The sequence below is a fragment of the Sorex araneus genome, chromosome 2, assembly GCF_027595985.1.
Source record: "Sorex araneus isolate mSorAra2 chromosome 2, mSorAra2.pri, whole genome shotgun sequence".
Taxonomy (NCBI): Eukaryota; Metazoa; Chordata; class Mammalia; order Eulipotyphla; family Soricidae; genus Sorex; species Sorex araneus.
Genome location: NC_073303.1, coordinates 70,141,466 through 70,167,492, shown reverse-complemented (window position 1 = coordinate 70,167,492; position 26,027 = coordinate 70,141,466). Strand labels below are relative to the sequence as shown.

The 26,027-nt window shown below is 35.3% G+C and overlaps 1 protein-coding gene across 1 annotated transcript in view; it reads right to left on the bottom strand.

The window, feature by feature from the left end:
* Positions 1-2,503: 2,503 nt before the first annotated feature.
* Positions 2,504-26,027, bottom strand: part of IL7 (interleukin 7) — a 45,186-nt gene continuing 21,662 nt past the window's right edge. The window contains exons 3-6 of the mRNA XM_055124431.1: positions 8,462-8,542; positions 7,350-7,481; positions 5,306-5,365; positions 2,504-2,596 (exon numbers count right to left, since the gene is read on the bottom strand). Of these exons, the coding sequence (XP_054980406.1) occupies positions 2,504-2,596; positions 5,306-5,365; positions 7,350-7,481; positions 8,462-8,542 (366 nt within the window). The remainder of the gene's footprint in view (positions 2,597-5,305; positions 5,366-7,349; positions 7,482-8,461; positions 8,543-26,027) is intronic.

The following is a 26,027-nucleotide window of genomic DNA, read 5'->3' as shown; positions in this document are numbered from 1 at the left end:
ATTGAGGCTGTTCCAGTGCAAATCAAGTGCTTTAATCCTCATACTATTTCTCAGGCACATGTATAAGTTTCTGAAGAAATGATACAGATTTGGCATAAAGTCCTTAATCTATCCAAAGAAGTTTTACATATAATCCGAGTCAGATGGCATTCCTACTAACAGACAATGAGAATTCTTTTTTATCACATCCTCACCCACACTTTTGAATTTTTTTAAGATGCCCTATTCACTGGAGTGAGTTGATAATCCATTGTTGTTTTTACTTGAATTTCCTTGGTAATCAGTGATGATCAACTCTTTTTCGTATGCCTGTTGACCAGAATTATGTCTTCTTTAAGGAAGTGTCTGTTCATTTCTCCTCACTTATTGATGGGATTACTGTGTATGTGTGTTGTGGTGTTCATCTCTTTTCCATATATGGTGTGCAGATACAGTAAGTGTTCTATATCCTGAAAGGAGCGTGTGCTTCAGCAGATTCCTTGAAAGCTGGGAGAGCTTTTGAACATAAGACCTTAATATAAATCGGTATTCCCTGATTGTTATACAAAAGTGGCACATTTTAGACCAGTAAAATGTGAAAATGTTATAGGAGGATTAAACTCATTTTAATCTATGTTTACAAATTCTTACCTATTGAATTCTCAAATGTTTCTTTGATTTTGAGGGGAGGGATGTTGGCACACCTGCGGTGCTCAGGGCTTACAGCTGGCTCTGTGCTCAAGATCACTCCTGGCACGTCTCAGGTGACCAGATGTGGTCCCTGGGATCCAACCTGGGTTAGCCACATGCAAGCAGGGTCCCTGTCCACTGTGCTAACTCTCTGGTCCTGTTTCCTTTTTTTAGCACCATTATAGATTTAACTCCCTTTTCTGGGGTTAACAATAAAACTGAACAAAATGAAACTGAGTGAAACTGAATTAAAAAAAAAATACTTGATTTAGCCCCTCTTTAATGGAGTGATCGATTGAATGAATTCTACCCTGTCGTCTATACAATTCTGTACACCTATCTGTACAAATGAGACACCAAATGGGCTGGGAAGAATGAAAAAAAAGAGATGGGTTAAGAGTAGTGGAAAGGCTTAATCACCATACAGCAGGGGTCAAGCTGGTTAAATAAAGCAACTTAACAGGTGCCAAAAATGCTGTCCAAGAGTGAGAGGGATGTGAGTCATCCACATCAGGACCCGGGCTTACCAACACAGTATATTCCTTTCTATTTGCAATCCAATGAAGATAGTTTACAGACCTTTGTGAATGGTGTTAGGTACATAAGAAAATTTATTTTTAAAAGACACATAGAAAATGATGTCCTTGTTCTTACGTAGTTTGGGAGGCCCAGGTATTCTAGATAAGCACTAAATGTTATAAATTCACAGAAAGGTAGAAGAGCAAGAAGTAGAACAGCATTAAGAATCTTTTCTTTAAAAACTCCTCTTGGGGCTGGAGCAATAGTACAACAGGTCGGTGTTTGCTTTGCACAGGGCCGACATGGGTTTGATCCCCATTATCCAAATGGTCCCCCAGTACTGCCAGGAGTAATTCCTTAGTGCAGAGCCAAAAGTAACTCCTCAACATTGCCAGGTGTGATCCAAAAAAGGAAAAAAACCGTCCTCTTGCAACTCATTAAGTAAATCTCACAGTGTTCATACATAGGTAATTTATTATCAAAGGAGAAAGTTATTCAAAGTAAGCAATTTGTAATAGCATATGAAAATATTTTATATACAGTCAAAATTAAATATATACATTCCATTAATTGAAAGGACAATATATATTATTCTCTTAAAAATATACTTCCTAAATTGCAAACTTATTTAGATAAGTTCTATTTTTACATAAATGACAAAAGTAACATAGTACTACTGTTAGCATCCTTACAATGGGTGATTTTTCTACTTTGTGAGATTATTCATTTTCATTTAAAAACATTTAAGACATACCAGTTATTTAAGGCAATATAGTAAACATTTATATTTAATTATATCTTTTGGTGTCAAGAATTTTGAACTTTTTTTTTTGGCTGCTGTTTCTTCAAGGTATTTCTGACTCTTGTTCTCTTGAGCATTATCCATAGCTCACTGTAACTCTGAAAACATTTCTAAAACAGATGTAATACCATGGATTATTTTGATAGTAAATGTAAATTTTTCCTTCTGGTACCTTTATGTATCTCACTGAGATGGTGTATTCTGAAAACTTTCGACTACTTTAAATATTATTGTAGCAGTGCTTCAAGTGGAAAATCAGCATAGAATTCATAGAATACATTTATATCCTCCACAAATCATTTTGTTGATTGCAGTACTTGGTTTCTCATCTTTATATTCATTTCTGCATGGATTTCTCTCGAATAGTATGTATTTCTCAGTGGATATATTCCATTTTACTAGAATTTATTCAGTAACTTCATGGAGGCATTCAGCTTCCCCAAATTGCACGAGAGGACAGATTTTTGGAGGATATGCATAAAGTTCATGTTTTTATATCCAATTCCATATTTTTCAGTGTCCTTTTTGTTCCGCAAAAACTTTATTCCAACAAGTTTGTATCTTGTCTAGTAGTGTAATTAGGAGACACTTCTGTTTATTCTCTTCCTGGAGAAATAACATATTTTACAAAGTGTTAAACTCACATTTTTTAATAAGTATACACATTTTGAAAAGTTTCAGTCTCATTTCTATTTCATTAGGTTATATTAAAATGTTGTTGTCAGCTGGAGAGATAGTCCGGGGCTTCTGGCTCTTGTCTTGCTTATAGTTGACTTGGGTTCAGTACTAACAACCTATAGTTTCCCCAAACACATCCAGGAGTGAACCCTATGCACACAGCCAAGAGTAAGTCCTGAGCACAACTAGGTGTGGCCCTCAAACCAAATAAATTATTTTAAAATTAAATTCAATTAATAATATTAAATTTAATAAAATTTTAATTTATAATAATTACATGTAATAAAAATACATTTCTTTTAATAAAAATTAAATTTAAAATGTAGTGCCAGAAAGATAACCTCTCATAATATTATAAGCTATGATTTCTAACTGTAATTGTGATAGTTTGTGTAGCACTGCACTGTAGCACTGTCGTCCCATTGTTCATCGATTTGCTCGAGCGGGCACCAGAAACGTCTTCATTGTGAGACTTTTTACTGTTTTTGATAGTTTGTGTATAGGAATAAAAGTTTGTGTGAATCAAAATTTAGGATATTAGAGTATGGCAGGTGGCTGCCAGTTTTACTGCAACAGTATATATGATAATGCTGTTTAAGCATTTGTGTATAGGACAATTGTAGATTATTACTAAATTGAATCTATTTATTTAATGATTTTTAGGCCACATGTTGTGATTCTGGTTCTGTGCCCAGGGACCTCTTCTGCTGTTGCTCAGGAGACTATGAGGTGTCAGGGATCAAACCAGGTCCCTGAAAGGTGAGGTTTGTAATATGGAAAAATATTTTATATAGAAGGAATAATTAACACTGAAAAATTTTAGATTATTTTGATAAATTTTATCTCTATTAGAGAATATATGACGATTGCGTCATAAACTAGTTAAAAACTCTCATTTGGGAAGCCGGATTTGAATTGAGTGAAATAATTCCAAAAAATTTTTCACCTGAATACTAATTACTGTTTTCTATGCCAGGGGCTATGCACAGTGCTTTACATATATTGCTTCATTTTATCTACTTAGTATTTCTCTGGAAATTGTGATATCACCTCAATTCACACATGAGGAAATTGACCCGGAAAGAAGAAAAATAAGTTGAAAAAGTTATATGTTAAGTAAGCATAAATATTAGGTCTTCCATTTGCCTATCCTATTTTAGTTTAGTCACATATCCGTATCTCTTCTAGCTGTACCGATGTATTTGCATCAATCCATACACTTTGAATAATACATTCAAAAGAGGAGAGAATATATTCTAAAGATAAATATGTAGAATTTCTAGTGTTCTTTTTTTTTTTCTTTTGCGTTTTTGGGTCACACCCAGCAATGCTCAGGGGTTACTCCTGGCTATGCACTCAGGAATTACTCCTGGCGGTGCTTGGGGGACCATATGGGATGCCGGGGATCGAACCTGGGTTGGCCGCGTGCAAGGCAAACGCCCTACCCGCTGTGCTATTGCTCCGGCCCCTCTAGTGTTCTTTTTTATTGAGACTCCCAAGACATCCTTTAAAAGTGCATATTTAAGTCTACCTGCCTAATGTGAGATAACATTGTTGCATAAATTTTACTCAGAGACCAAGATTGAAAATCCATTAATAAGACAAACACAGCAACCATTATTTTACCTCTCTAATCTTAGGAACACAGATGTTATCTTGCTTTTCTAAGCTTTCCAAAATTCTCTGAGACAAAACCCTTCAGGTACTTATTTTGCTCATGCTTTCATTTCAACTCTTCCACTTGAGTGTGATTCCCAGGGTCCCTGATTTTCAGCGTGCCCACATACTCCCTGTCACTCTAAGAGGGGGAGGAAGTGTCCATGCCCCCACGGATCTGTTATTCAAACATTACAATAATGATGGAAATATGAAAGAACCCATAGCTCTTAAGAACATGAGTTCACTTTACCATATCTAATTCCTAGTTAATATTTATATCATTTTCATGTTTAACCAGATTTAATATTCCAGTCTTTTCATTTCTAGGTATATTTAAATTGTGTATAATTTAAAATGTGTACAAAACAAAAAATTAAAAATAATTCACGTGAAATGTCTATATAATTCAAATGCACACACATATGTAGAATAGTGCATATATATGGTATATACATAGTAATATGCATGTATGCATAGGATAGTGTGTACTTACTAGTGAAATTGGTATAAAATGGCACCTTTTAATTTATGTACTTTTTTTTGTTTGGAAGCCGTACCCAGTGGTGTTCAGGCTTGCTTCTGGCTCTGCACTCAGGGATCACTCCTGATGTTCAGGGTACCATATGGGATGATGCCAATGATCAAACCCAGGTTGGCCACATGTAAGGTAAGTGCCTCACCTGCTATACTGTCTCTCTGCCCCTTAAAAGCAGCTCATGTTTTATTTGTATTGCTTTACTGACAAGAATGGTATTGATATTCTGTCAATATTTTAATTTTAATATTTTAATTTTGCTGCTTTTGAAAAAATTGATTTTTTAAAAAAATGTAGTGCAAAAGGGATTCAACTTAAATTACCTACTTCTACAACTGTTAATATTGCATGAGTATTCCTAAGTCAACCATAGAAATAATTCAAAGCGAGTTTTAAAGTTATTAATTTTAGTAAAATCTCATAAAATAAGTTTATACATATACTCTCACCAAATTCCTAGTGGGCTGGCCTTCACCATGGGAAGATGATTTTCTGTCTTTCACCTTAAAAACAAAGTCACATTTATAATGTTGAATAACAATTTTTCCCCCTCTCATAATATAATGTCCAGTTTCCATATCACTGTCAGATCATTTAGTATGCTTGAGGATTAAATTAAAATTCTTTAATATTACCATGGCATAATGCTAATTTAATTTGTATATATACAGTGTCAAGGGAAAAGAAGCCACAAGAGAGGTTAGTCTTCTGAATATCTGGATCCATAAAGTTTGCAGATATTTGGAGATAAAACTAGATTTTTGGTCAACATGAAAATAAAGACAACACTAAATTCTTAAAACTTGGCAATAGAATTTATTAAATTTTACCCATCAGAGGCAAAATGAAATTTTAGTAAAAAAGCTTGAACTCTGCCTGGTTCAGGAAGAAAATTTGGTGTAGCTCATGTCCTTAATATTTTGTCTATTACTTCAAGAAAAAGGTGAAGGAGTGGTGATCCACTGGGTATGGTTATTTTATACATTAATTTTTTCTCAATTTCAAGATTTAGTGGCTCATGTATTTTTTCCTGACCAACCCTTTTATTTTGGAGCATGGTAATTCATGCAAATCTCAACATACAACAGCAGGAATTGCAAAGCCATAGCACAATCTAAGGCTTGACTCTTCCCTAAGGCAACAGATCTTGTTTGTTCCGAGATTTTCCTACTGGAATCCTAGTTTGAGGCTTACATGCAATATATAGTGTTTGCAGCAGTTACTAGTGATATTGGATGCGGAAGTAATAAGAAACCCGTCTTTCATTCCTGCACTAGACTCTACTTTGAAATCACCATTTAGAAGGAATGCTTTGAAATAGTCTAGCAGGTAGGCTACAGTGTGAAATCTTCATGAATTTTGAAGTAGGCATTGGTGGTTGAATAAAACAGAACACAAAAAAAATCATTAAAGGGACTAACATAAAGAAACAATAGCTTGGTAATTCCTGGATGCCAAGAAGAGACTGATTTATATCAAGTAGATAAATTAATGACTTTACATCATTTTTATTTTCATGACTTTTAGCTGGACTCATAGACAATCTATGTTTTATGTAACTTTTATGGGAAACCTCAAAGGTTAAAAAATAACACTATTTTAACAAACTTGTGTCATACCTGATGATACTAGGGGTTACTCCTGGTTCTGCTCTCTGGAATTACTCCTGGCAGTGCTCAGTGGACCAAATGTAGTGCCGGGAAATGAAGCCAGTTCAGGATTGTGCAAGACAAAAGCCTTACCCACTGTGTTATCTCTCCAGCCCCCTCAATCTTTTTTCACATTAATGATGTTTAAAAATGACTTAAAAATTTATAAGCACTTTTGATTTTTGGTAGCATTTGGGGCAGTACAGAGTAATACTAATGATGATGTGATAATAATAATAACACTTATTAAAATGTTTAGAATGAGTCACTTTATACTAATTATGCCATTTAACTCAATGTGAAATAACAGCTACAAAATTTTTAGCTGTTATTTCTGTTTGGCAAATATTACCTTGTCTCAAAACATTGTCTTGCAAGTTTTGTCATTTATTTATCATAGCTGCTAACTAAAAAAGTAGAAAAACTAGCCCTCTATGCATCAAATTTGTTGAAACAAAACATACAAAGTGGTCTGACATATAGGCCCACATTATACATAGAAATATATTTGATTGGTGATTATTTTTAATAAATATTTTATGTTAATGTTTTATTTAATTGTTTTATGGATATAATTTACCATTTGCAACCAGCTTATCATAGCTGATTCCTTGAAGGTTATTGTGGCCAATGAAGTAAACAAATATATTTTACTCCTCTTTTTTAAAGTAGAGATGGACAGAAGTTTTCCAAGTGAGACTTTCCACTTCAAGTCGAATAAAAATTACAGTCAGCAGTTACAAGACTATGATAATGGAGAGGCTCATAAGAAAATGACAGTATCATAGTATGGGAACAGTTTATATTTTTATGCAAAAGTAATCATGCCTCAGCTTACCTTATTGGTGCAGTTCAACAGTTTAATCGTGCCTTGTGAAATTTTTAATAAATGAAGATCGAAATCCTCAGTGATATTCTTTCTAACAAATAGCTTCAACTTTCGAGCAGCACGGAATAAAAACATAGCTTCCTATTATAGAAAGAAAAGGCCAGAAGTACTGAGGTTCAAATGAAATGTTAAGACATGATAAGCTTTCTTAAGGAGCCTAAATCCAGAGCTGTATTGCTAAATAATGGCTTACCTTCATCCCATTCCCATTTTATCACATGCTTGTCAAGTAACTAAACGGAAACTGTCTACTTTCTAGTGTTTCTGTGAAGTGACCAGAACTTGGCTTAATGCAACCTGACTTTTAATGCCTCTTTTCTCATTACTTGTACATAGACCGATCATAAGAGGATTTGATTTGAAGCAAGGTAAACAAGGAGAGACTTACGGAAGTAAGAATAATGAAAGATATGTGTGGTTTTAATTATTGCTGTTAATTTTATACCATTTGAGCTGTGTATAAATTATTTGTTATATGGAAATAAAGGGCTATATTTACATAACACAATCTTAAGCATTTGAAATAAGAACTTAAAAAAATTATTTAATGAGGTGCCATGTAGTTAACTCAGGTTTTCTGAATTTTTACAAAGACTTCCAAATAGCCCATTAGCTGTGTAGAAAGAAATTACACACCATTTAAAATTTGTAAGTTGTATTATTATTCTAGTTATAGATGACAGTGGTTGGAAGATGAGCACATAGTGAAGAAAAACATTTCAAAGTGCCTACAACTGAATTATGTTAATAATTTGTATCTGAGTATGTAGAACTCTAAAAAACAATTTCTTTAAATTTCAGAATTTTAGAGATCCGCTTCTTTGAATTAAAGAGTTCTAGTATTTTCAAGGTAAAAAATAAAATAACTAAAATAGAAAAAAATGTTTAGCATAGAGTTGTTTGTAAAATGAAAGTATAAAAGAAGATTAATAAGACTTTACAGATCAATGGGAATTGCTTAAAACCAAAAGAATGTGATTAACATATAATTATCTAAGACAGATACGTTTTAAGCAAAACCAAGCTCTAATGACTTACAAACTCAAAATAATTATCATTACCTTATTATCATCACATGAGTGTTTTTTAAAAAAATTAGATTCATTATTCAGGCAATTGCTACCATTGTGTGTCACGTTGTTCTGTAATAAATAATATAAAATAATATGGTTAAACGAGGATGTTCCTAATAGTTCATAATTGTAAAAATATTAAGTTATTCATTGTATTCATAGGTATTGATATACATAAAACTAAACAAAAATATGTTTGTATAATTAAGAATATATTTGTACTTATATGTATTTGTCAGTGAAATAATGTTACCCTTGCTCACTAATGCATGAAGAAAATCTCTAAACTTAAGGACTATGTACAGATCCTTACAAATATCCTTGTTATATACAAATCTTTACATATTTCAAACTCCCCACCTCAACTCCATAATTTAATTAGAGAAATCACTGGATCTGGCAGATTCTGGAGAAATGAAAGAACTTATGTTAGAAGTTATACTATACAAGCAAAGAATTATAAATTTTGAAATGAATTTAAATGTTTATTCTAATTTCCTGCCACTGTCAGACAGTAACAAAGGGAATTTATATTGGAGTGAAGTATAATCCTCTATGATAGTGAGAATAAGGTTGGACTTCAATTCAGTATTTTTAGCTATTTGGTTTGTAATCTGGTATGGAAATTTTGGGGGGATTCACACTCAGGGATGCTCAAAGTTACTTCTGTCAGTGCTTTGGGTGGGACCATGTGGTGCTTCCTCCTATCCCCTTCCACACCCCTCCCATGAAAAGAATGAACACTAGTCCTTTGAGATATCTCCCTGATCCCTGTAGCACTATAGCATTGTCGTCCCATTGCTCATCAATTTGCTTGAGCGGGCACGGGTAACATCTCCATTGTGAGACTTGTTGTCACTGTTTTTGGCATATCGAATACACCACGGGTAGCTTGCCAGGCTCTGCCGTGTGGGCGGGATACTCTCGGTAGCTTGCCAGGCTTTCCGAGAGGGATGAAGGAATCAAACCCTAACTTTATTTATTTTTCTTTTCTGGGAGGCGGTGTTGTTGAGGGCACTCCTAGCAGTGCTCAGGGCTTATTCCAGGCTGTCCATTCAGGGATCACTCCTGTTGGGGTTCAGCAAAACCACATGGTGTGCTGGTGACTGAACATTGGTCAGTCACATGCAAGACAAGTGCCATACTCACTATCTACCTCTCTGACTTTAAACCGACGCTGACTTTAAACTGCATATCCAGTTTGCCTGCAGGAATTAGTATTTGAGCGCATCGTCATTCATTTTACCATTCATCATTTACTATGGGCATTATGCAACGTCCTTTACCAATCGCTATAGGAAAAGGATAAGAAAATATGGTCCCAGTTTCTTATGGCATTTGAATATCAAAAGACAGATATTATGTCCTTTGGACACTGTTACAAAGCCCCTACTATTTGGAAAAATATATTTTCTTTCATTCGACATAGTTCTATCTTGGAACTTATGTACTTATGAGTCTCTTCTTCAAAAGGAGTATACAACAACTATTCTTATTTGCTTTCTGATCTACATACTTTATGTCAAATGTATATTCCAATGAAGTGCTTATTTTTGGTTTTATTTTCTCCATTTTCCTCCTGAAATCTAAAGGATACTCATTTTTTTACTCATTCTTCAACATCGTATTATTTTTAATTACCTTTGATCCCTTATACAGTAATAAGAAGAAAATTTTTATATTTTAAGCAGTTTACAGACAACATTTGACCATGAATTAATTTTCCTTATTTATACTTGAAATTGCATTTTTTGTTTCTTTATTCAGTTACTCCTGTAGTGCCAAAGAATAGTGCTTTCTTTTGATTTTCTGGTTATTTTTCAAAGGCATACTAAAAGTCTTAGATTATTCTTCAGTCAATATTCAACTCTTGTCCCTGCCCCATAATGGTGTTTGAGTTTCTTAGGGCTACTGGAACATTTATCATAGACTAATGACTAATGGAGACTAGAAATTAAAATGAAGGTGTCAGCTGGATATTCTGAAGGATAATTTGTTGTGCCTCTTCTGACTTTTGGTGGTGGCCAACATTCTTTAATAGTTCTTTGTGGTAACATCACTACAGTCTCTCCCTGCAGTTATCATCTTCTTATATGTGTGTCCCCTTGTATATCTCCCATAACAACAACAGTCATGGCATCAGTGGTACAACTATCATCTCATTTGATCAGAATACTTAATCACAGCTGCAAATATCCCTTTTCCTTAGACATTTCCAGGACTGGAACTTGGTATCTTTGTGCAGCCACTTTTTGTTCCACTATCGAGAAGTACTTCTCTTCTCATTGATGTTGAATTTGACCCAGATTCTTTGCCTTGGGTGGTGAGTGTCAGCAAACTAGACAAGACTGTAGCACTGTATCACTGTCGTCCCGTTGTTCATCGATTTGCTCGAGCAGGCACTGGTAACATCCCCATTGTGAGACTTGTTACTGTTTCTGGCATATGGAATATGCCACGGGTAGCTTGCCAGGCTCTGCCGGGTGGGCGGGATACTCTCGGTAGTTTGCCGGGCTCTCTGAGCGGGACAGAGGAATCAAACCCGGGTCGGCTTCATGCAAGGCAAACGCCCTACCTGCTGTGCTATCGCTCCAGTCCATTAAAATGGGTAGAATCTGAAAACATGAACATAAATGTGAACAGCTATCAATGATCCTACTATAGAAATCAAGGACTGATTGATATCCTGCACCCTGGACCAGGATTCCATTTGTTTCAGATTCTTCTGAGAAAGAGGAAACATTACATTCACTCGAGCATCTTTTCCCAGAAGACAGGATATTTCCAAGACTTCACTTTAACCAAATTGCTCACAGAAAGTTACGTTCATTTTAAAATTCATTTGCCTAAAAACCAGCCAGGAACATTCGTGGAAACTCAGAAAGGTCTGCTAGGGAAAGGACTTTTCACCTATCAGAGAAAAGCAACTACACGTTCCAAACCTTCTTCTTCTTTAGCAGAGAGAGGCACTCCTTGATTTTATCAACCAGGTCCTCGCTCTCCCCTTCCAATTTCAGTCCAAGTTTCCACTGCTTGATCCAGCTGTATTTGCTTAGGAGTCTTTCTGGCAACTAGAGTATCAAAAGACAGAGTATCAAAAGACTAGAAGCTTAAAATGTACTTGGACAGCTAAGCTTGGTCCTTGAATTCTTTGTTTTTCCACAAGAAAACAAATAAGTCTCCGGTCAGTTTGTGTTGATTATTTATTACCACATAATACGTTTTCGCAAAAATGTTTCTGTGGATCAGGACTTGGATGGAGCTAAGCTTAGTACTTCTTGACTCTTCATTTTCCATGAAGTTAAGATTTTTAACTGTGTTTGTAGTTACCAGAGAACCAGGTACTAGGGTGAGAGGATCTATCTCTTTTCAAGATGCCTTTTTCATATAACTCTTGCCAGAAGTCACTAGCCTCAGCTGGTGGGCCTCTCTATTGGCTGAGTAGCCTTCTGGGATGATCTATGCATGGATTCCCCCCATGCATACAATTAAACAGAGTCAGCACAGGCCACAATGTGTTTTATGAGCTTGGTCTTGAAGTCCACACAGCTCCACTTTCTTCATGCTCTGTTACTTCCAAGTGAATCACTAATTCCAGTCCACACCCACAGGGAAGCAAATCAAGCTTTCCTTCTTGGAAAGAGGAGTCTTATAGAATTTGTGCATGTTGGACAAGAGCGATAGCACTAGCAGGTAAGGTATTTGCCTTGCACATGGCTGACTCGGGTTCGATTCCTCTGTCCCTCTTGGAGAGCCCAGCAAGCTACCAGGAGTATCCCGCCCCACCGCAGAGCTTGGCAAGCTACCCATGGCATATTCGATATGCCTAAAACAGTAACAATAAGTCTCACAATGGAGTCGTTACTGGTGCCTGCTTGAGCAAATCGATGAGCAACGGGATGACAGTGCTACAGTGCTAAGACCACCACACAGTGGTCCCCCTATCCCGTGACTTGTGGCAGTACATTAACTAAGACACTACATCAGAATCTGAGATGAATACATATTGGTGTTTGCCTTTCTAATGATTTCTATCAAATATACAAACTGACTTAGGGGTCAAGATGATTGCTTAAAGAACTTGAGCGCACACCTTCTAGGCACAAGACCCTGGGTTCAATTTCTGGCACCACACGGCCACTGCAGCACTACCGGGTATGGCCCTGGTGACCTCTAGTATGGTGGTGCCTAAGCCACCACAGCACAGCTGAGCCTGAGTACCTCACTATTGGACTTTCAGATCATCAGGCCACATATTGCCCGACTGGTCCCAGACACTTGATACCACTTTTGAACCCTGGCCACCACCCCTCCTGCAGAGAGCCGACTCACAGAGAACCACTGCTGCTTGAATCAATTAAACCAGAATTAAGAAGCAGTCAAGGTAAGCGCAGAAGCATCCAGCACCTTCAGTTCAAGTTTTATTGCCTCAGAAAACATTCTTACCTAATTGGTATATTCTGTGTCAGGAGGAGATAGTTTTTCTTCTTAATTTGTACATGTTTTTTCCCTTCAGGAGAGAGAGTCAGTATGACTCACCACCAATCTTCATGGTCATGTGTGTTCTAAGTAAGTTAGTTGCTATATTTTTTGTTGATAAATGATTCTGATGAGAAACTACTGATCCTGGTTGATTGCAGTTTCCTTTCTCTATTCCTTTGTTCATTTTGTATGACTGATTCTAAGGTTTGGGGTTTTGACATAGGAGAAAAATGTTCTGATTCATGTCACGCCATTCTTTGACAGTGAAGTTGGGCACTACAGAAAAATATTTCATTGTTGATCACCGATGTCTCCATCTATCCATGGTTCCAAGATTTATACCACATATGAACTCATTTGGAGGACGTTCTGAGAAGTAACTTTTTTAATTAATTTTTTTTCAGTTTGAAAATTGGGTTTATATTATTCTTAATATTGTATTTCTTTTAGAAAGGTAAGTTAATTTTTCCATAACACCTATATAATCTTTGCAACAGCAATATCAATGAAAAGTTCTCGTTTAAACAGTATTTTTTAAAAACGAATACTGGAGAATAGGGAAGTAGACTTGAAGGCAGATATGGCAGGGACTTGTTGATGAAGAGTGTGTAAGAGGACTTGACTGTGTTTAAATTGGAGAATTCTTGTTGGAGTGCCATTCACTGATTTGGGAACTTGGTTTTGTCTCAAAAAAAATTAATTATGAAACAAATTTAAAAAGAAAAAAAACAGTAACAGTATAAAATAAAAATAAAGTAACAGTAAAAATAATATTATTTAAATGTAAATTACAGTGTAGTTGCTGGTAATATTGTTTAACTTATGTATACGTTATAAATATTGTAAAACCAGAAACTGATCTATTTAAATTTTTCTTTTCTGTTTTGAAAAGGAGAGGTGTTCAATTAAGCCAAAAGTTGAATTGTAAAGGACTTTGTCAAGGTGTATTAATCAGTAAGACAGGAAAACACCATTTTAATATACTCCCTCTGTGTTTTTAATCTAGAACTATCCTTATAATGTGAGGAAAATGTTCCATTCATATAAGAAGAGACTTCTAATTATTTTATCCATGCTTTGATATGTACCATTAAATAATTCAGATTTATAACATTAACATACTGCCAACATCATATTAAATCCAATTGACAAATTTCTTATTTTTTTAAAAAATAGGGATTTGGAAATAGCATTTTACTATTATACAAGGTTAAAAATCAATTATATGTTTTGTTATTTGTGCAAAAAATATTTTGAATAACATGTCAAAATTCTGATTGTAAAATTTAAGAAATCTCCACAAATTTCTCTGTGCTCCTTGTAAGAATTTAGTGGTATTATCTCTGAACTCTGAGGACAGCATCCATGAGTTATGTCTGTGTAGTCTTTTAGTTATTATGTTATTATCTGGCATACTCACATATAATATTTAATTATTTTTAACTTTAATATTATGTTTGCATATTTTTGTAGGTTTCAGTAAATTTTAACCTACCTTAAATGAAATATAAGCTTCTTGTAAGTGCAAAATTACATGATAAGCAAAAAATTTGCTTCTGAATTCAAGAAGTTGTAGAATTGAGTTTTGTAGTTTCTACTCAATTTTGATAGGAGAGCTAATGTTTTTCAAAGCTTTAAAAATAGGCAGTGACTTATTTTTATATTGTGAGAATTTTTAATGTCCTCTTTAATATACAGGAGTGGAATTTGACTAAGTTTTTAGATTATAAGTTTTGTCTGTGGCTTCTATGGTGTACCTTTCAGACTACATAATTTTGAGTGAGTGATATTTTCTCCCAGAACTTAGAATTTGGACTGGAGCGATAGCACAACGGGTAGGGCATTCACCTTGCTCGTAGCCGACCCAGGTTCAATTCCTCTGCCCCTCTCGGAGAACCCAGCAAGCTACCCAGAGCATCCTGCTCAAACGGCAGAGCCTGGCAAGTTACCCATGGTGTATTCAATATGTCAAAAACAGTAACAAGTCTCACAATGGAGATGTTACTGGTGCACACTTGAGCAAATCGATGAACAACAGGATGACAGTGCCACAGCTTATATTTAATATGAAATTCATATTTAATTTCCCAAGTTGCACCAGAAATCACTTTTTATGATTGGTTCATACGGATTTATGATTCACAGAAAATAGTACTATTTCATTGGCATGAATTTTATCATTTTCCAACTGTGTTATCAATTTATAGGATGGATTATTGACTGATTCTGAGTTTAAATAAAAATTCATTGATTTATTTTTCAATCAAATACTTGCAAGCATCTACCATATACTATATAACAATGAAGACAGACTTGTGTTCAAAATCACAGGCTCAGTCAAGAATTTTATTGCCTAGTGGCAAATGCAGACATTAATTCAAGAACCACAGTCAAATCACAATTTGGATTATTTGGGGACTGAAAGATAAATACTACCATAAAAGCTTATACAAGTAGCATTTTACTTAGGACTGAAGCCAAGACTTTTCTGAGAAAGGAAGATTTCAGCTGAGCTCTGAAGAATGAGGGGTCAGAAAGATAGTACAACGTAGAGCACTTTTCTTGTAGCCACTGACCCATGCTAGATACTTAGGTGGTTCCTAGAGCCCCTGTAGGAGTGAATCTGAGAACTACTGGGTGTGGCCCCCAAACAAACCATCTGAAGAACAGGTATATTAAAGAAATAGCTAATATAGAATAGGATTCAAAATGTAGAAAACATCATATTTGGCTGCTTAAATGGGCGAGATCATGGCAAGTATGATGCTGGAAAGAAAATATATATAGCTAGTAGCACTGTAGCACAGTTGTCCCGTTGTTCATCGATTTGTTCAAGTGGGCACGCACCAGTAACGTCTCCATTGTGAGATTTGTTGTTACTGTTTTCAGCTATCGAATATGCCACAGGGAGCTTGCCAGGATATAGCTGGTAAAGTAAGGAAAACACTGGTTATGTAGGAGATCTGAAGAGCTAAAAGATATACGTATACAGGCCTTCAAGGTCATGGTAAGGGAGCTTTGATGATTCATGGTGAGTGATTTGGCAGAGTATAGGAAAAGTGAGTCAAAATTTCAAAAGTGATTGCACTGTCAATACTAAGGATAAGAATTTATTGAGGTTGGCAGTGAGAGAAATATAGAAGTAGGTGAATATATTGGCGGGTATCTATCTAACTATATCAATGATCACCTTAAATAAAGAAGTCTAAATGTACAGACAATATATCAAAACTCAACAGAAATAAACAATGTGAATAAATTATGTTTATTCAAGTAAACTTGCTAGTAACTGTCCCAGAAACAGCACATTCAAATAGATTCACTGCTAATCCTATTAAGCATTCAAATACAGGAATTTTAGTAATTCTAAAGAAGCTGTCAGAGAAAAGAGGATCATAGGGAATACTTATTCCATGAGTGTATGTTATCCTATCATCAGCACCTGACAGATGTAACAACCGAAGGAAAATCATGAGGCCAGCATGACAGCAGAGCAGGAAGGGGGCTGCCTTGCCTGTGGCTGATCGGACTCAATCCCTGGTAGTCATATGATTGCCTGAGCAAGGTCAGGAGTAATTGCTGATGCAGAGCCAAGAATTGATCCCTGAGCATCGCTGGTATGACCCCCCAAACAAACAAAAAGTATTATCTTTTAAAAAGAAAAATCACAAGCCAATATTTCTCAAAATAGATGGAAAAATAAGTAGATGGGGAAAAAATGAAAAAAAAATACTCAACAAAAACAGTATTATCAAAGGTACACTATACATGTGTCAAATAATTATAAACCATAGCTAATTGAGATTTGTTTATAGTAAACGGGTTCAACATGCAGAAATAACTTAATGCAATTGTTAACTTCAAAGGGCTGATGAAGAAATATCACAATGGTCCCATCAATAGATGAGGAAAAAGTGCTATATATTAGGAAGAATGAAATAATTGTTTTTCCTATGTGATAAAGTCATCTATGTAGACAATTTGGACAATCAGGTAATTTTCTCTCTTATACACACATGCACACACACAACACCTTTCTGTAATAAGGTGAGTAAATAAAAATGAATCATTTTTTGTTATAACAGCAATAAATAGAATTTGAAGTAAAAATACTACCATTTATGAAAGCACAACACCTGTTCCACCAATGTTGAATACTCAAGTATAAATCTAGCAAAATAGATATGTAGAATAAAAAATAAAAATTTGATGGAAACTCAAAGGAAACACTAATAGATATTCCATATTAATGGAAAGATGTGAAGTTGCCAAGATATTAGTTCTCTGAACTTGACTTTTATTAAAATCTCAGTAAAAGTATCAATCAGCTCTTTTGTGGATTTCAACAAACTGGTTCTGAATTTTATAAGGACTTTTATAGGGAGAAGTTTATAAAAAGAGGCAAATGATTCAAAAGAGCCAGCAGAACTGATATTTGGAGATGATCAAATAGAAAGACTGACACTGCTAAACTCAGGGGCCAGAGAGATAGCACAAATGGGTCATTCACTTGCAGACCTCTGACCTAGGTTTCATCCCTGACACCATGTATGTTCAATCAAACATAGCTAGGAGTGATCCCAAAGCACAGAATCAGGAATAATCCCTAAGGCACAAAAAACAAATCAGATCAAATAAAAACAAAACAAATTCTATAATCAAGACAATGTAATAGTGACTGAAAATACACAAATAGGTCAGTGGATGTGAACATAGATCTTAGAAATAAATCCCCACATAGTTAACTCTTTTCAACAGAGTTGGGGCTGGTGGGGGAGTTGTGTGTCTGTGTCGGGGCAATACAGTGGAACAGAGTCTTTTAATTAAGCAGTGCTAGAACTGGACACCTATATGCTATAAAACAAATCTTGACACAAATCACACCTCTCAGGAAAAATTAACTCCAAATAGATCAAATTCCTAAACCTAGTACACAAAATAATAAAATACTTAGGAGGTAAATTAGGAGAAAAGCTAGGTGACTTTGAGTATGGAATGAGCACAGGAGAGAGATGTAAACATTGTATGACTGAAATGCAAACATAAAAGTTCATAAGTTTGTAACTGTACCTCATGGTGATTCACTAATAAAATTTTTTTAAAAAATTACTTCTCATTGTTAATTAAAACAAGTGTTTTTACTTTCCAAGTGGTTCTGAAGGGAGATGGGAGTCACTTTTTGTGTTTGTATGTGTATCTATGGTGTGTATATAATTTCCTTTTGTACAATTTTTTGCTTGAATTTCTGTAGCCTGTTTCCCAAAGTGAGATTTTCTGAATAAAATGGCACGTTCAGTTTTTCAGTGATTCACTTACACAGGCAAATAAATAAAGGAACCCATTTTGTCACATGCTTGCCAGCACCAGATGTCATCAGTCGAGCATTTTTACTGATCCTGATATGTGAAATGTGCTCCTCATTATAACTTAAATTTGCATTTCTATGACTACTAGAAGTATCATGTTGTGGTAATTGACAATTTGCATATTCTGTTCTATGAATAGCCTGTTTTTAGCTACTTTCTTAGGTTGGTTGTCTTTTAGTAATCATTTTCACATTTTATATTAGGGATTAATTTTTTGTTTGTTTTCATTCACATGTACTCCACATAATGAATACATTTGATTCCATTAGTTTTAGTTTCAGAGTTTAAATTCATATTTGTCAGACATTCATTACTATTTCTTTATGCCCCTGTTCAATGATTTTATAAATTTCATGCAGAAAAGACTGTTCTTTTATCAGTATTTTTAAAAATGTGAAATTTTTCATTTTAGATAGTAAGCATATTTATTGGCCATTCTGATATAAGAAGAGGAATTCTGTTTTTTCTTTATACTTCAAGCCCTTTTGTACCTCCTAGTTGGTTGGGGGTGTGGGAGGTAGCATAGTCTGCAGCGCTCAGAACTTACTCCTTGATGCACTCAGGGCTGACTCCTGGCAGGCTCAGAGAACCCCCAAAGGGTACTGGGGATAGGACCCCTGCCAGCGGCAGGCAGAGCAAAGTTTGTACCTGCTGTACTACTGCTACTGCTACGGACCTTCTAATTATTAGTCTTTAGGTGAGTTATTTGTCTAGATCTGATATTGTGGAATTCTTTCTCTGGTTATCATAACTATTATAAGATATTGGTTAGTTATAAGTAAAAGGTTGAAAACAGGTTTGTATCGTAGCTGTAGTTTCCTTTGTTGGAAACTCTTCTTTCTTATTCTTTTTGGGTATAATACTTGTTTGAAAAATTTCTCTTCAGTATATTCTAGTCGGCAGAGCCTGGCAAGCTCCCTGTGGCATATTCGAAATGCCAAAAACAGTAACAACAAGTCTCACAATGGAGACGTTACTGGTGCCCGCCCGAGCAAATCGATGAACAACGGGATGACAGTGCTGTTGATATTCTAGTATTTACCTTTTGTTATTGTTGACTTGTAACCAATATATTTTCTGTGTTTCTTAAAGTACAGAAATAGGTCCATCTTTAATTCTGGATTTTTTTTTGCTTTGATTTTATCAATTTTTAAATTTTAAAATTCAGAATAATTTATTATTCATAGAATTATCCCTTGAATTATGTTTATGGTGTAATTTGCCCTTTTAAATTTATACACAGGCTAATACACACATATATACATAGGTCACTGTCACTATCACTGTCATCCCGTTGTTCATCGATTTCCTCGATCGGGAACCAGTAATGTCTCCATTGTGAGACTTATTACTATTTTTGGCTGTGCAGACAGTACTGAAATAGTTTTTCTTGCATATCTTTATTGACAAGCTGGAGCAATAGCACAGCAGGTAGGGCGGTTGCCTTGCATGGGCTGATCCAGGTTCGATTCTTCTGCCCCTCTTGGATTGCCCAGCAAGCTACCAAGAGTATCTCACCTGCATGGCAGAGCCTGGCAAGCTACCCGGGGCGTATTTGATATTCGATATTTGATATACATAGGTGTGTATGAGAAAGGAAGATGTGGACATTTTCATGTGCATCCATGTAATGATTATGACTGAATCACTCTTAAGCACACGGTATTATATTGTAAGCTTCTAACTTCCTACCCAGTGGATAAGATTCCTTTCAAAGTGCCCTGTGTGTTGTTTCTAAAATTGTTGATGGAGTGATCTAAGAGAGTGCTAATTTATAGTAAACTCTCAAGAACTTCCACTTGGTTTCCATATCATGCTATCAAGATCTGTCTCTAAAGATTAGAACGTTGTAAAATCACAATTTTCCAGGAGAAAGCTGTCATTCTAGTGATAACAAAGAATGTTCCCATTCCAATGCAAAGATGTCTTTTAGCCCTGGCTATTGGAACTCCAAACAGTCATATTGTAATGGAAAAGGTGATTGTCTTTCCCTGTCTTATCTATTGATCTACTCTTCCTGATTGGACTTTGACTGGTCTAAGACTTATTAAGCCAATAAGAGTTATCTCATATTCTCGTGAAAGCTATTGGTTTTCAATAAACTAGACCTAAAGCAATCAGGGATTTGATATTCTACTGGCAAAAGATTGTTTCATAGTGATGAGGCTAGGAACCTGGTTAATATAGGCAAGAGAATAATCATTTGTCTGTGTTAGAAAAATTCAAGAAACTGTTACTGGCAAATCATAGCATGAAGCTGAATGACACATGAGAATTCCATAGCTAAAATAGCTGTGAATTCACTAATAAAAAAATAAAAAATAAAAAAAAATTTTAAAAGAAATGAGGAAAAAAATAAAATAGCTGTGAAGAAATAAAATCAAAGTTCTGATTAAACTATTGCTAAAAGTACTTCACTGCTAGACTTTAAATTTATATAAATCAATACATTCTTGTCAGCTCATTTATGTTCAGTTTTCTACTTCTTGTAAGTAGAAACGTATATTCTTCTAGAGGATTTCATTATTTCCTTTTTTACTTGTTTAATAATTTTCATATATGAAAGTGGGTGAAAGGGCTAATGTAGAGTGATAATTTGACCAGACGTATAGACTGGGAGCAGATTATGCTTTTTTTTAATAAGGTACGGTCAGTAGACAATTAGTGGTAATTTGTAGAAAGTCAAACAGAGATATGGTATGATTTCGACTCTGTTCTATGAAAAAGTATATATTGGATAAGCATACTGTTTTGCTGGCTGTCTTGCTTATTTACTTTGCCTGGGGAAGAAAATTAGGTGGCAGGTAGAATATAAATAATGATAGAATTATAGTGCAAGGAGGAACAAAAGAATCAGAAGGAATTCTTTCCCACTGTAAATGCAAATCTAGGATAAATATAGCAGAATAAAGGAACTGATTTAAATTTGGAAATATTAAGCAAACACGAATTCATCAGTGTGGAATAAACACTGTGAATCATTAAAAATGAATCCACTTCAATCTTAAAATGTTGTGCATTTTCTTTTATTAAAGAATAAAAATGGGAAATATGCAAATCGATTTGTATGTTCAACTATGCTTTCTCTAGTAATTTGAACAAATTTCTCTGAAAATTGATGTTCAAAAATTTTGATCTGGAAATTTTTTAGAGTTAGGATTAGAAAAAAGGGAGAAAACTCAAATATTCTTAGAGACTAAAAGGGGACATCATTAGCAAGTCCTGAATTTTTTACTCCCCTTTACCTAGTTTTCAAGCTCTTTTGATAACAGGAGTGGAGAAAGAGTAGTTGAAGTATTTTTGTTTTACCAATGTTCTATCAGAAGAATGAATAATAATATTTTTTCCTAAAAAATAGGAAATATTTAATACAGTAATTTAAGAGCCCAAAGATGTTTCCCCCTAACCTTTATATACAAATTTCAAGGCTAATATGTTTCTTTTTTCTTTTTGGGTCACACCCGGAGATGCTCAGGCATTACTCCTGGTTCTGCACTCAGGAATTACTCCTGGCTCTGGGCACCATATGAGATGCTGGGAATCGAACCTGGGTCAGCTGCGTGCAAGGTAAACGCCCCACCCGCTGTACTATTGCTCCAGTCCAAAGGTTAATATGTTTATTATTATTATTGTTATTAGTTTTCGAGCTATACTTAGCTGGGCTAAGGGCTTACTCCTCACTCTGTACTTAGGGATAACTCCTGGCAACATTCAGGGGAACATGTATGTTGCTGGTGATACAACCAGAAACAGCTGTGTGCCAGGCAAGTGCCTAACCTATCGTATCATCTCTCTGCCCCGGTATAATGTTTTACTAACTATAAACTAATTAATCAAGCCTCTGAAGCTACCAAAGTGTTGTTTGTATAACCAAAAATAGCACAAATAAGGCACCTCTAATGAAATCATTACTGTTTCCCACTTAACTTTCACTAGTCAAATACCATTTCTTTTCCATGTCTCCATGGCACATAAGACAAATCAGAAATTGACAGTCAAATGCTTTAATGGTACTGATGGTAAACTTCCGTTCAGGATACACTAGGAATAGAAACAAAGAACTACCAATCTGAAAACACTGAAAACAACAATATTCTCAGATATGGTCTCAAATAACATTGGAAGTATCTAAAATGTGATTTTGTGTATGTGTGGAAGTGTTCGAAAAGTAAAATTTTTGAATGTGAATTCCATATGTGAAAATATCTATATGGAATTTTTTAGTAAGACTGATTTTAGGAAACCAGTACAATTCATCAGTTTATTCTGTGCTCACCCACATCCTCTACTCAGGGTGTGTAATATGGTTTTCTTTTTCTTCACTGGACTCTCTTCTTTTAAATTTTTCCCTCAATAAAACTCTTCTGGAGCTGAAGAAATAGCCCACTCTGATTTTTATCCTGAGCACCAGCAGGAGTGATCTCTCAGCATAGAGTCAGGAGTAAACCCTGAACATCACCAGGTGTGGCCCCCAAACCAAACCAACAAGCAACTGTTCTGCTATACTAATATTCAATTTTTAAACAACAAATACAAAACAAAGAATGAGTACTATCCACCATCAACCTCTGCCCTAACAAAAAGGAGCTGAAAAAGTTTAGTTGTGACCTAAATTATGTACCTTATGAAGGTTATATATACATTGAATACCTATATATTTCTGGAGATATATATATATATACATGTTTATATATTTATACTTATATATATTTGTATTTTATCTGATGTATACTTATATATTTTCTTTTCTTTTTTTTTCTTTTTTGCTTTTTGGGTCATACCCTGTGATGAACAGGGGTTACTCCTGGCTCTACACTCAGGACTCACTCCTGGCGGTGCTCAGGGGACCATATGGGATGCCAGGAATCAAACCAGAGTTGGCTGCATGCAAGGCAAACACCCTACCCACTGTGGTATCACTCCAGCCCCGATACTTACATATTTTCTACTTCTACAATGCTTCTTCTATGTTATAAATATACCCTACCATAGCATAAAGTTTTGTCTTATTTGTTTTTGTACATCAAGGTGTGATGTTATATAATTTTAAAAAATTGGAATTTGAAAAAATAAAGCTATAGGAATTATATGATTCAAAGTTTGGCAGATTTTCTTAAATACCAGTGTTCATTTCAAATATGAATAATGCATCATTACTAAAATTTGGCAGGGCATGCATGCTGCCACAGATGGCAAAGTTAAACATATACCCCTCTGGGAATGTAGAAGTATTATGAGGTAACTGTAGAATTTTTATTTAGGTCATTTATTCGCTGATCTTTCAGAATAGACTGATCCTATATTAGTGCAATGGAAAGAACATAAAAATAGGTATGTAAATAATCAAATCTCAATACTTCTACTAAATGGCATTCAATAATTTTGCAGCAGTAGTCAACCTAGGATTATTCAGTCCAATATTCAGGTTTCATAAATTTTGTGAGATTTTTCAGCAGTTAATTGACTTCTCCAAAGCTAAAGTAGCAGAATGGGCCTATAAGGCAAGTATTTTGAGGAAGGGGTTCTCAGTAGTACCTTGGAAACCAGAGGGACACGCAGAGTAATTTCAGCCAATCAGACCATGGTTCAGTATTAGGACCCTGTGGTACCAGAAGCCACCAGGGCTTATACTGGTAGTGGTGGGTGGGGAGCATGTGGTAACAGGGATAAACTAGGATACTTGCACATACAACATGTGCTCCTAACCCCTGACCTACAACCTATGACCCTTGAAACAAGTATGCTTATTTTCAGACAAGTAATCTTCCTATAACTCTGGATTAACATGATGTTGTCTTGTATTAAACTTCCTCATCTGTAAATAAGTAAACTGAATTTGAGCGGCAGTTTCCTAGGTAACTCCAAGGTTCAACAAAATGACTTGGGATTTTTAAAGTGGAGATTGGATAATGCAAAACAGTCAAGGCTTAGGGACTCAGAATTCTATATAGAACTTATTGAAAACATATTTTGTAAGTAAACATGCATTTGAAGACTACAGTTGTTGGTGCATTTCTAAGTTCTTTAAATGCAAACCAATGTAGTCTGTGTTAACATTTTAATAGAATTTTGCTCATAACTCAATCAATTTATTGCCATTAAGAAGTGGAATATGAAATTTAGAAGACATTACTGCAGGCATACTCCTAATATGAATATTAATATATGAGTCATTGCTAATTGCTAAGTTCTAAGCACTGGTTCATGACCTTTATATGTATACCAATTCATTTATTTATTAAAGTAACTTCAAGAAGTATCAGTACTATTCTTTCAAAGTTTAGAAGGGTAAAACTAAGTCATAAAAAGATTAATTTATCCAGCGTCACATACCTAGCAAGTGTGTAATTTATCCAGTGTTAATAGCTAGCACGTTTAGAGATAAATATTACAAAGTCCATTGGGCTGTGACATAAAGAGTGGATTATAAATTACTCAATGTCACTGAAGACACCTGTGGTTATTGTGGTGTAAACCTTTATTGCTGTAACTTACAATACTGACCTAAAAGCCTTCAACATCAATGATGTTCACTGAATGAGTAACCTACAGAAATAATCAGCATTAGTAGGATATGGGGAGAGCTCAAGGGGCCAGGAACAGGTAAGTCAATAAAGAAACTGTCATATACATATAAATTGGAAAACTACCTAGCTATGATAAATAAAGAAATAGGAGCTGGAGTTCAGTGGTCAGTGGGTTTGTCTGCATGCAGTCGACCCAGGTTCAATCCCCAGAACCACACATAATGGTAACCACACATAATCAGCCCCACCGGGGGTGATTCCCTAAGCACAGAGCAAGGTAAGTCCCAAGTACTACCAGATGTCCCGCCCCTCCCCCTAAAAGAAAACAAAAATAATCAAGTTAATGCTTAGTGGTTTTGGAACTAAAGGGTATCATGCTGACTGAAGTCAGACAGAAGGAGAAGGACAAATATAGAGTGATATTTTCATATATGATTTTTTAAGGAACATGGGGGCCATATGTGGTACCAGGGACCTATTCGTGATCAACCACATGCAGGCAAGCACCTTATCCCCATATTCTCTTCCCAGCCCACAGTCTCTACAGTATTTAGAGCTGCAGAATTCATTTTGAATTGGAAGATCACAGTTAGCAAAATTTAATTTTTGTACACATAATTATTTTCAATAACGCACACCTGAACTTTTACATAAAACTATTTGATATCTACTTGTTACAGTACATGATACACCCCTTTTCTCTTACTCACCTCTGCTTTTACCCAATCAGTAAGAGAGTTGTTTTGTCTATCGTAGGTTACTTTACTCGTCTCTTTTAAAGGAACAGTTATGGAGCCTGGAAAAATAATTCCCAGGTTGATGACATGCTCTGCATGCAAGGGGTTCAGATTTGATCCCAGACATCATATGGCTCCAAGAGCACCACAAGAAGCAGCCCTGAGCACTAAGCCTGGAGTAGCTTCTGAATAATCCTACACTATTCCTCCAAAAGTCAACAAAATAAAGGAACAATTATTCATAAACTGGCTTATTTTCAGAGGCAATTTTGTATGGTTGCTAAAATGCTTTAATCTCAAGTTTATAGTAGTTCATTCCACACTGATAATTATTTGATGCCATATTTTATGATGCCCTCTCACCTCTCAGAGAGCACTGTCTTTTCTGCATTTACTGTCTCTGTTATCATGAAGCCTAGGGACACACTGCGTATGCAAAGAC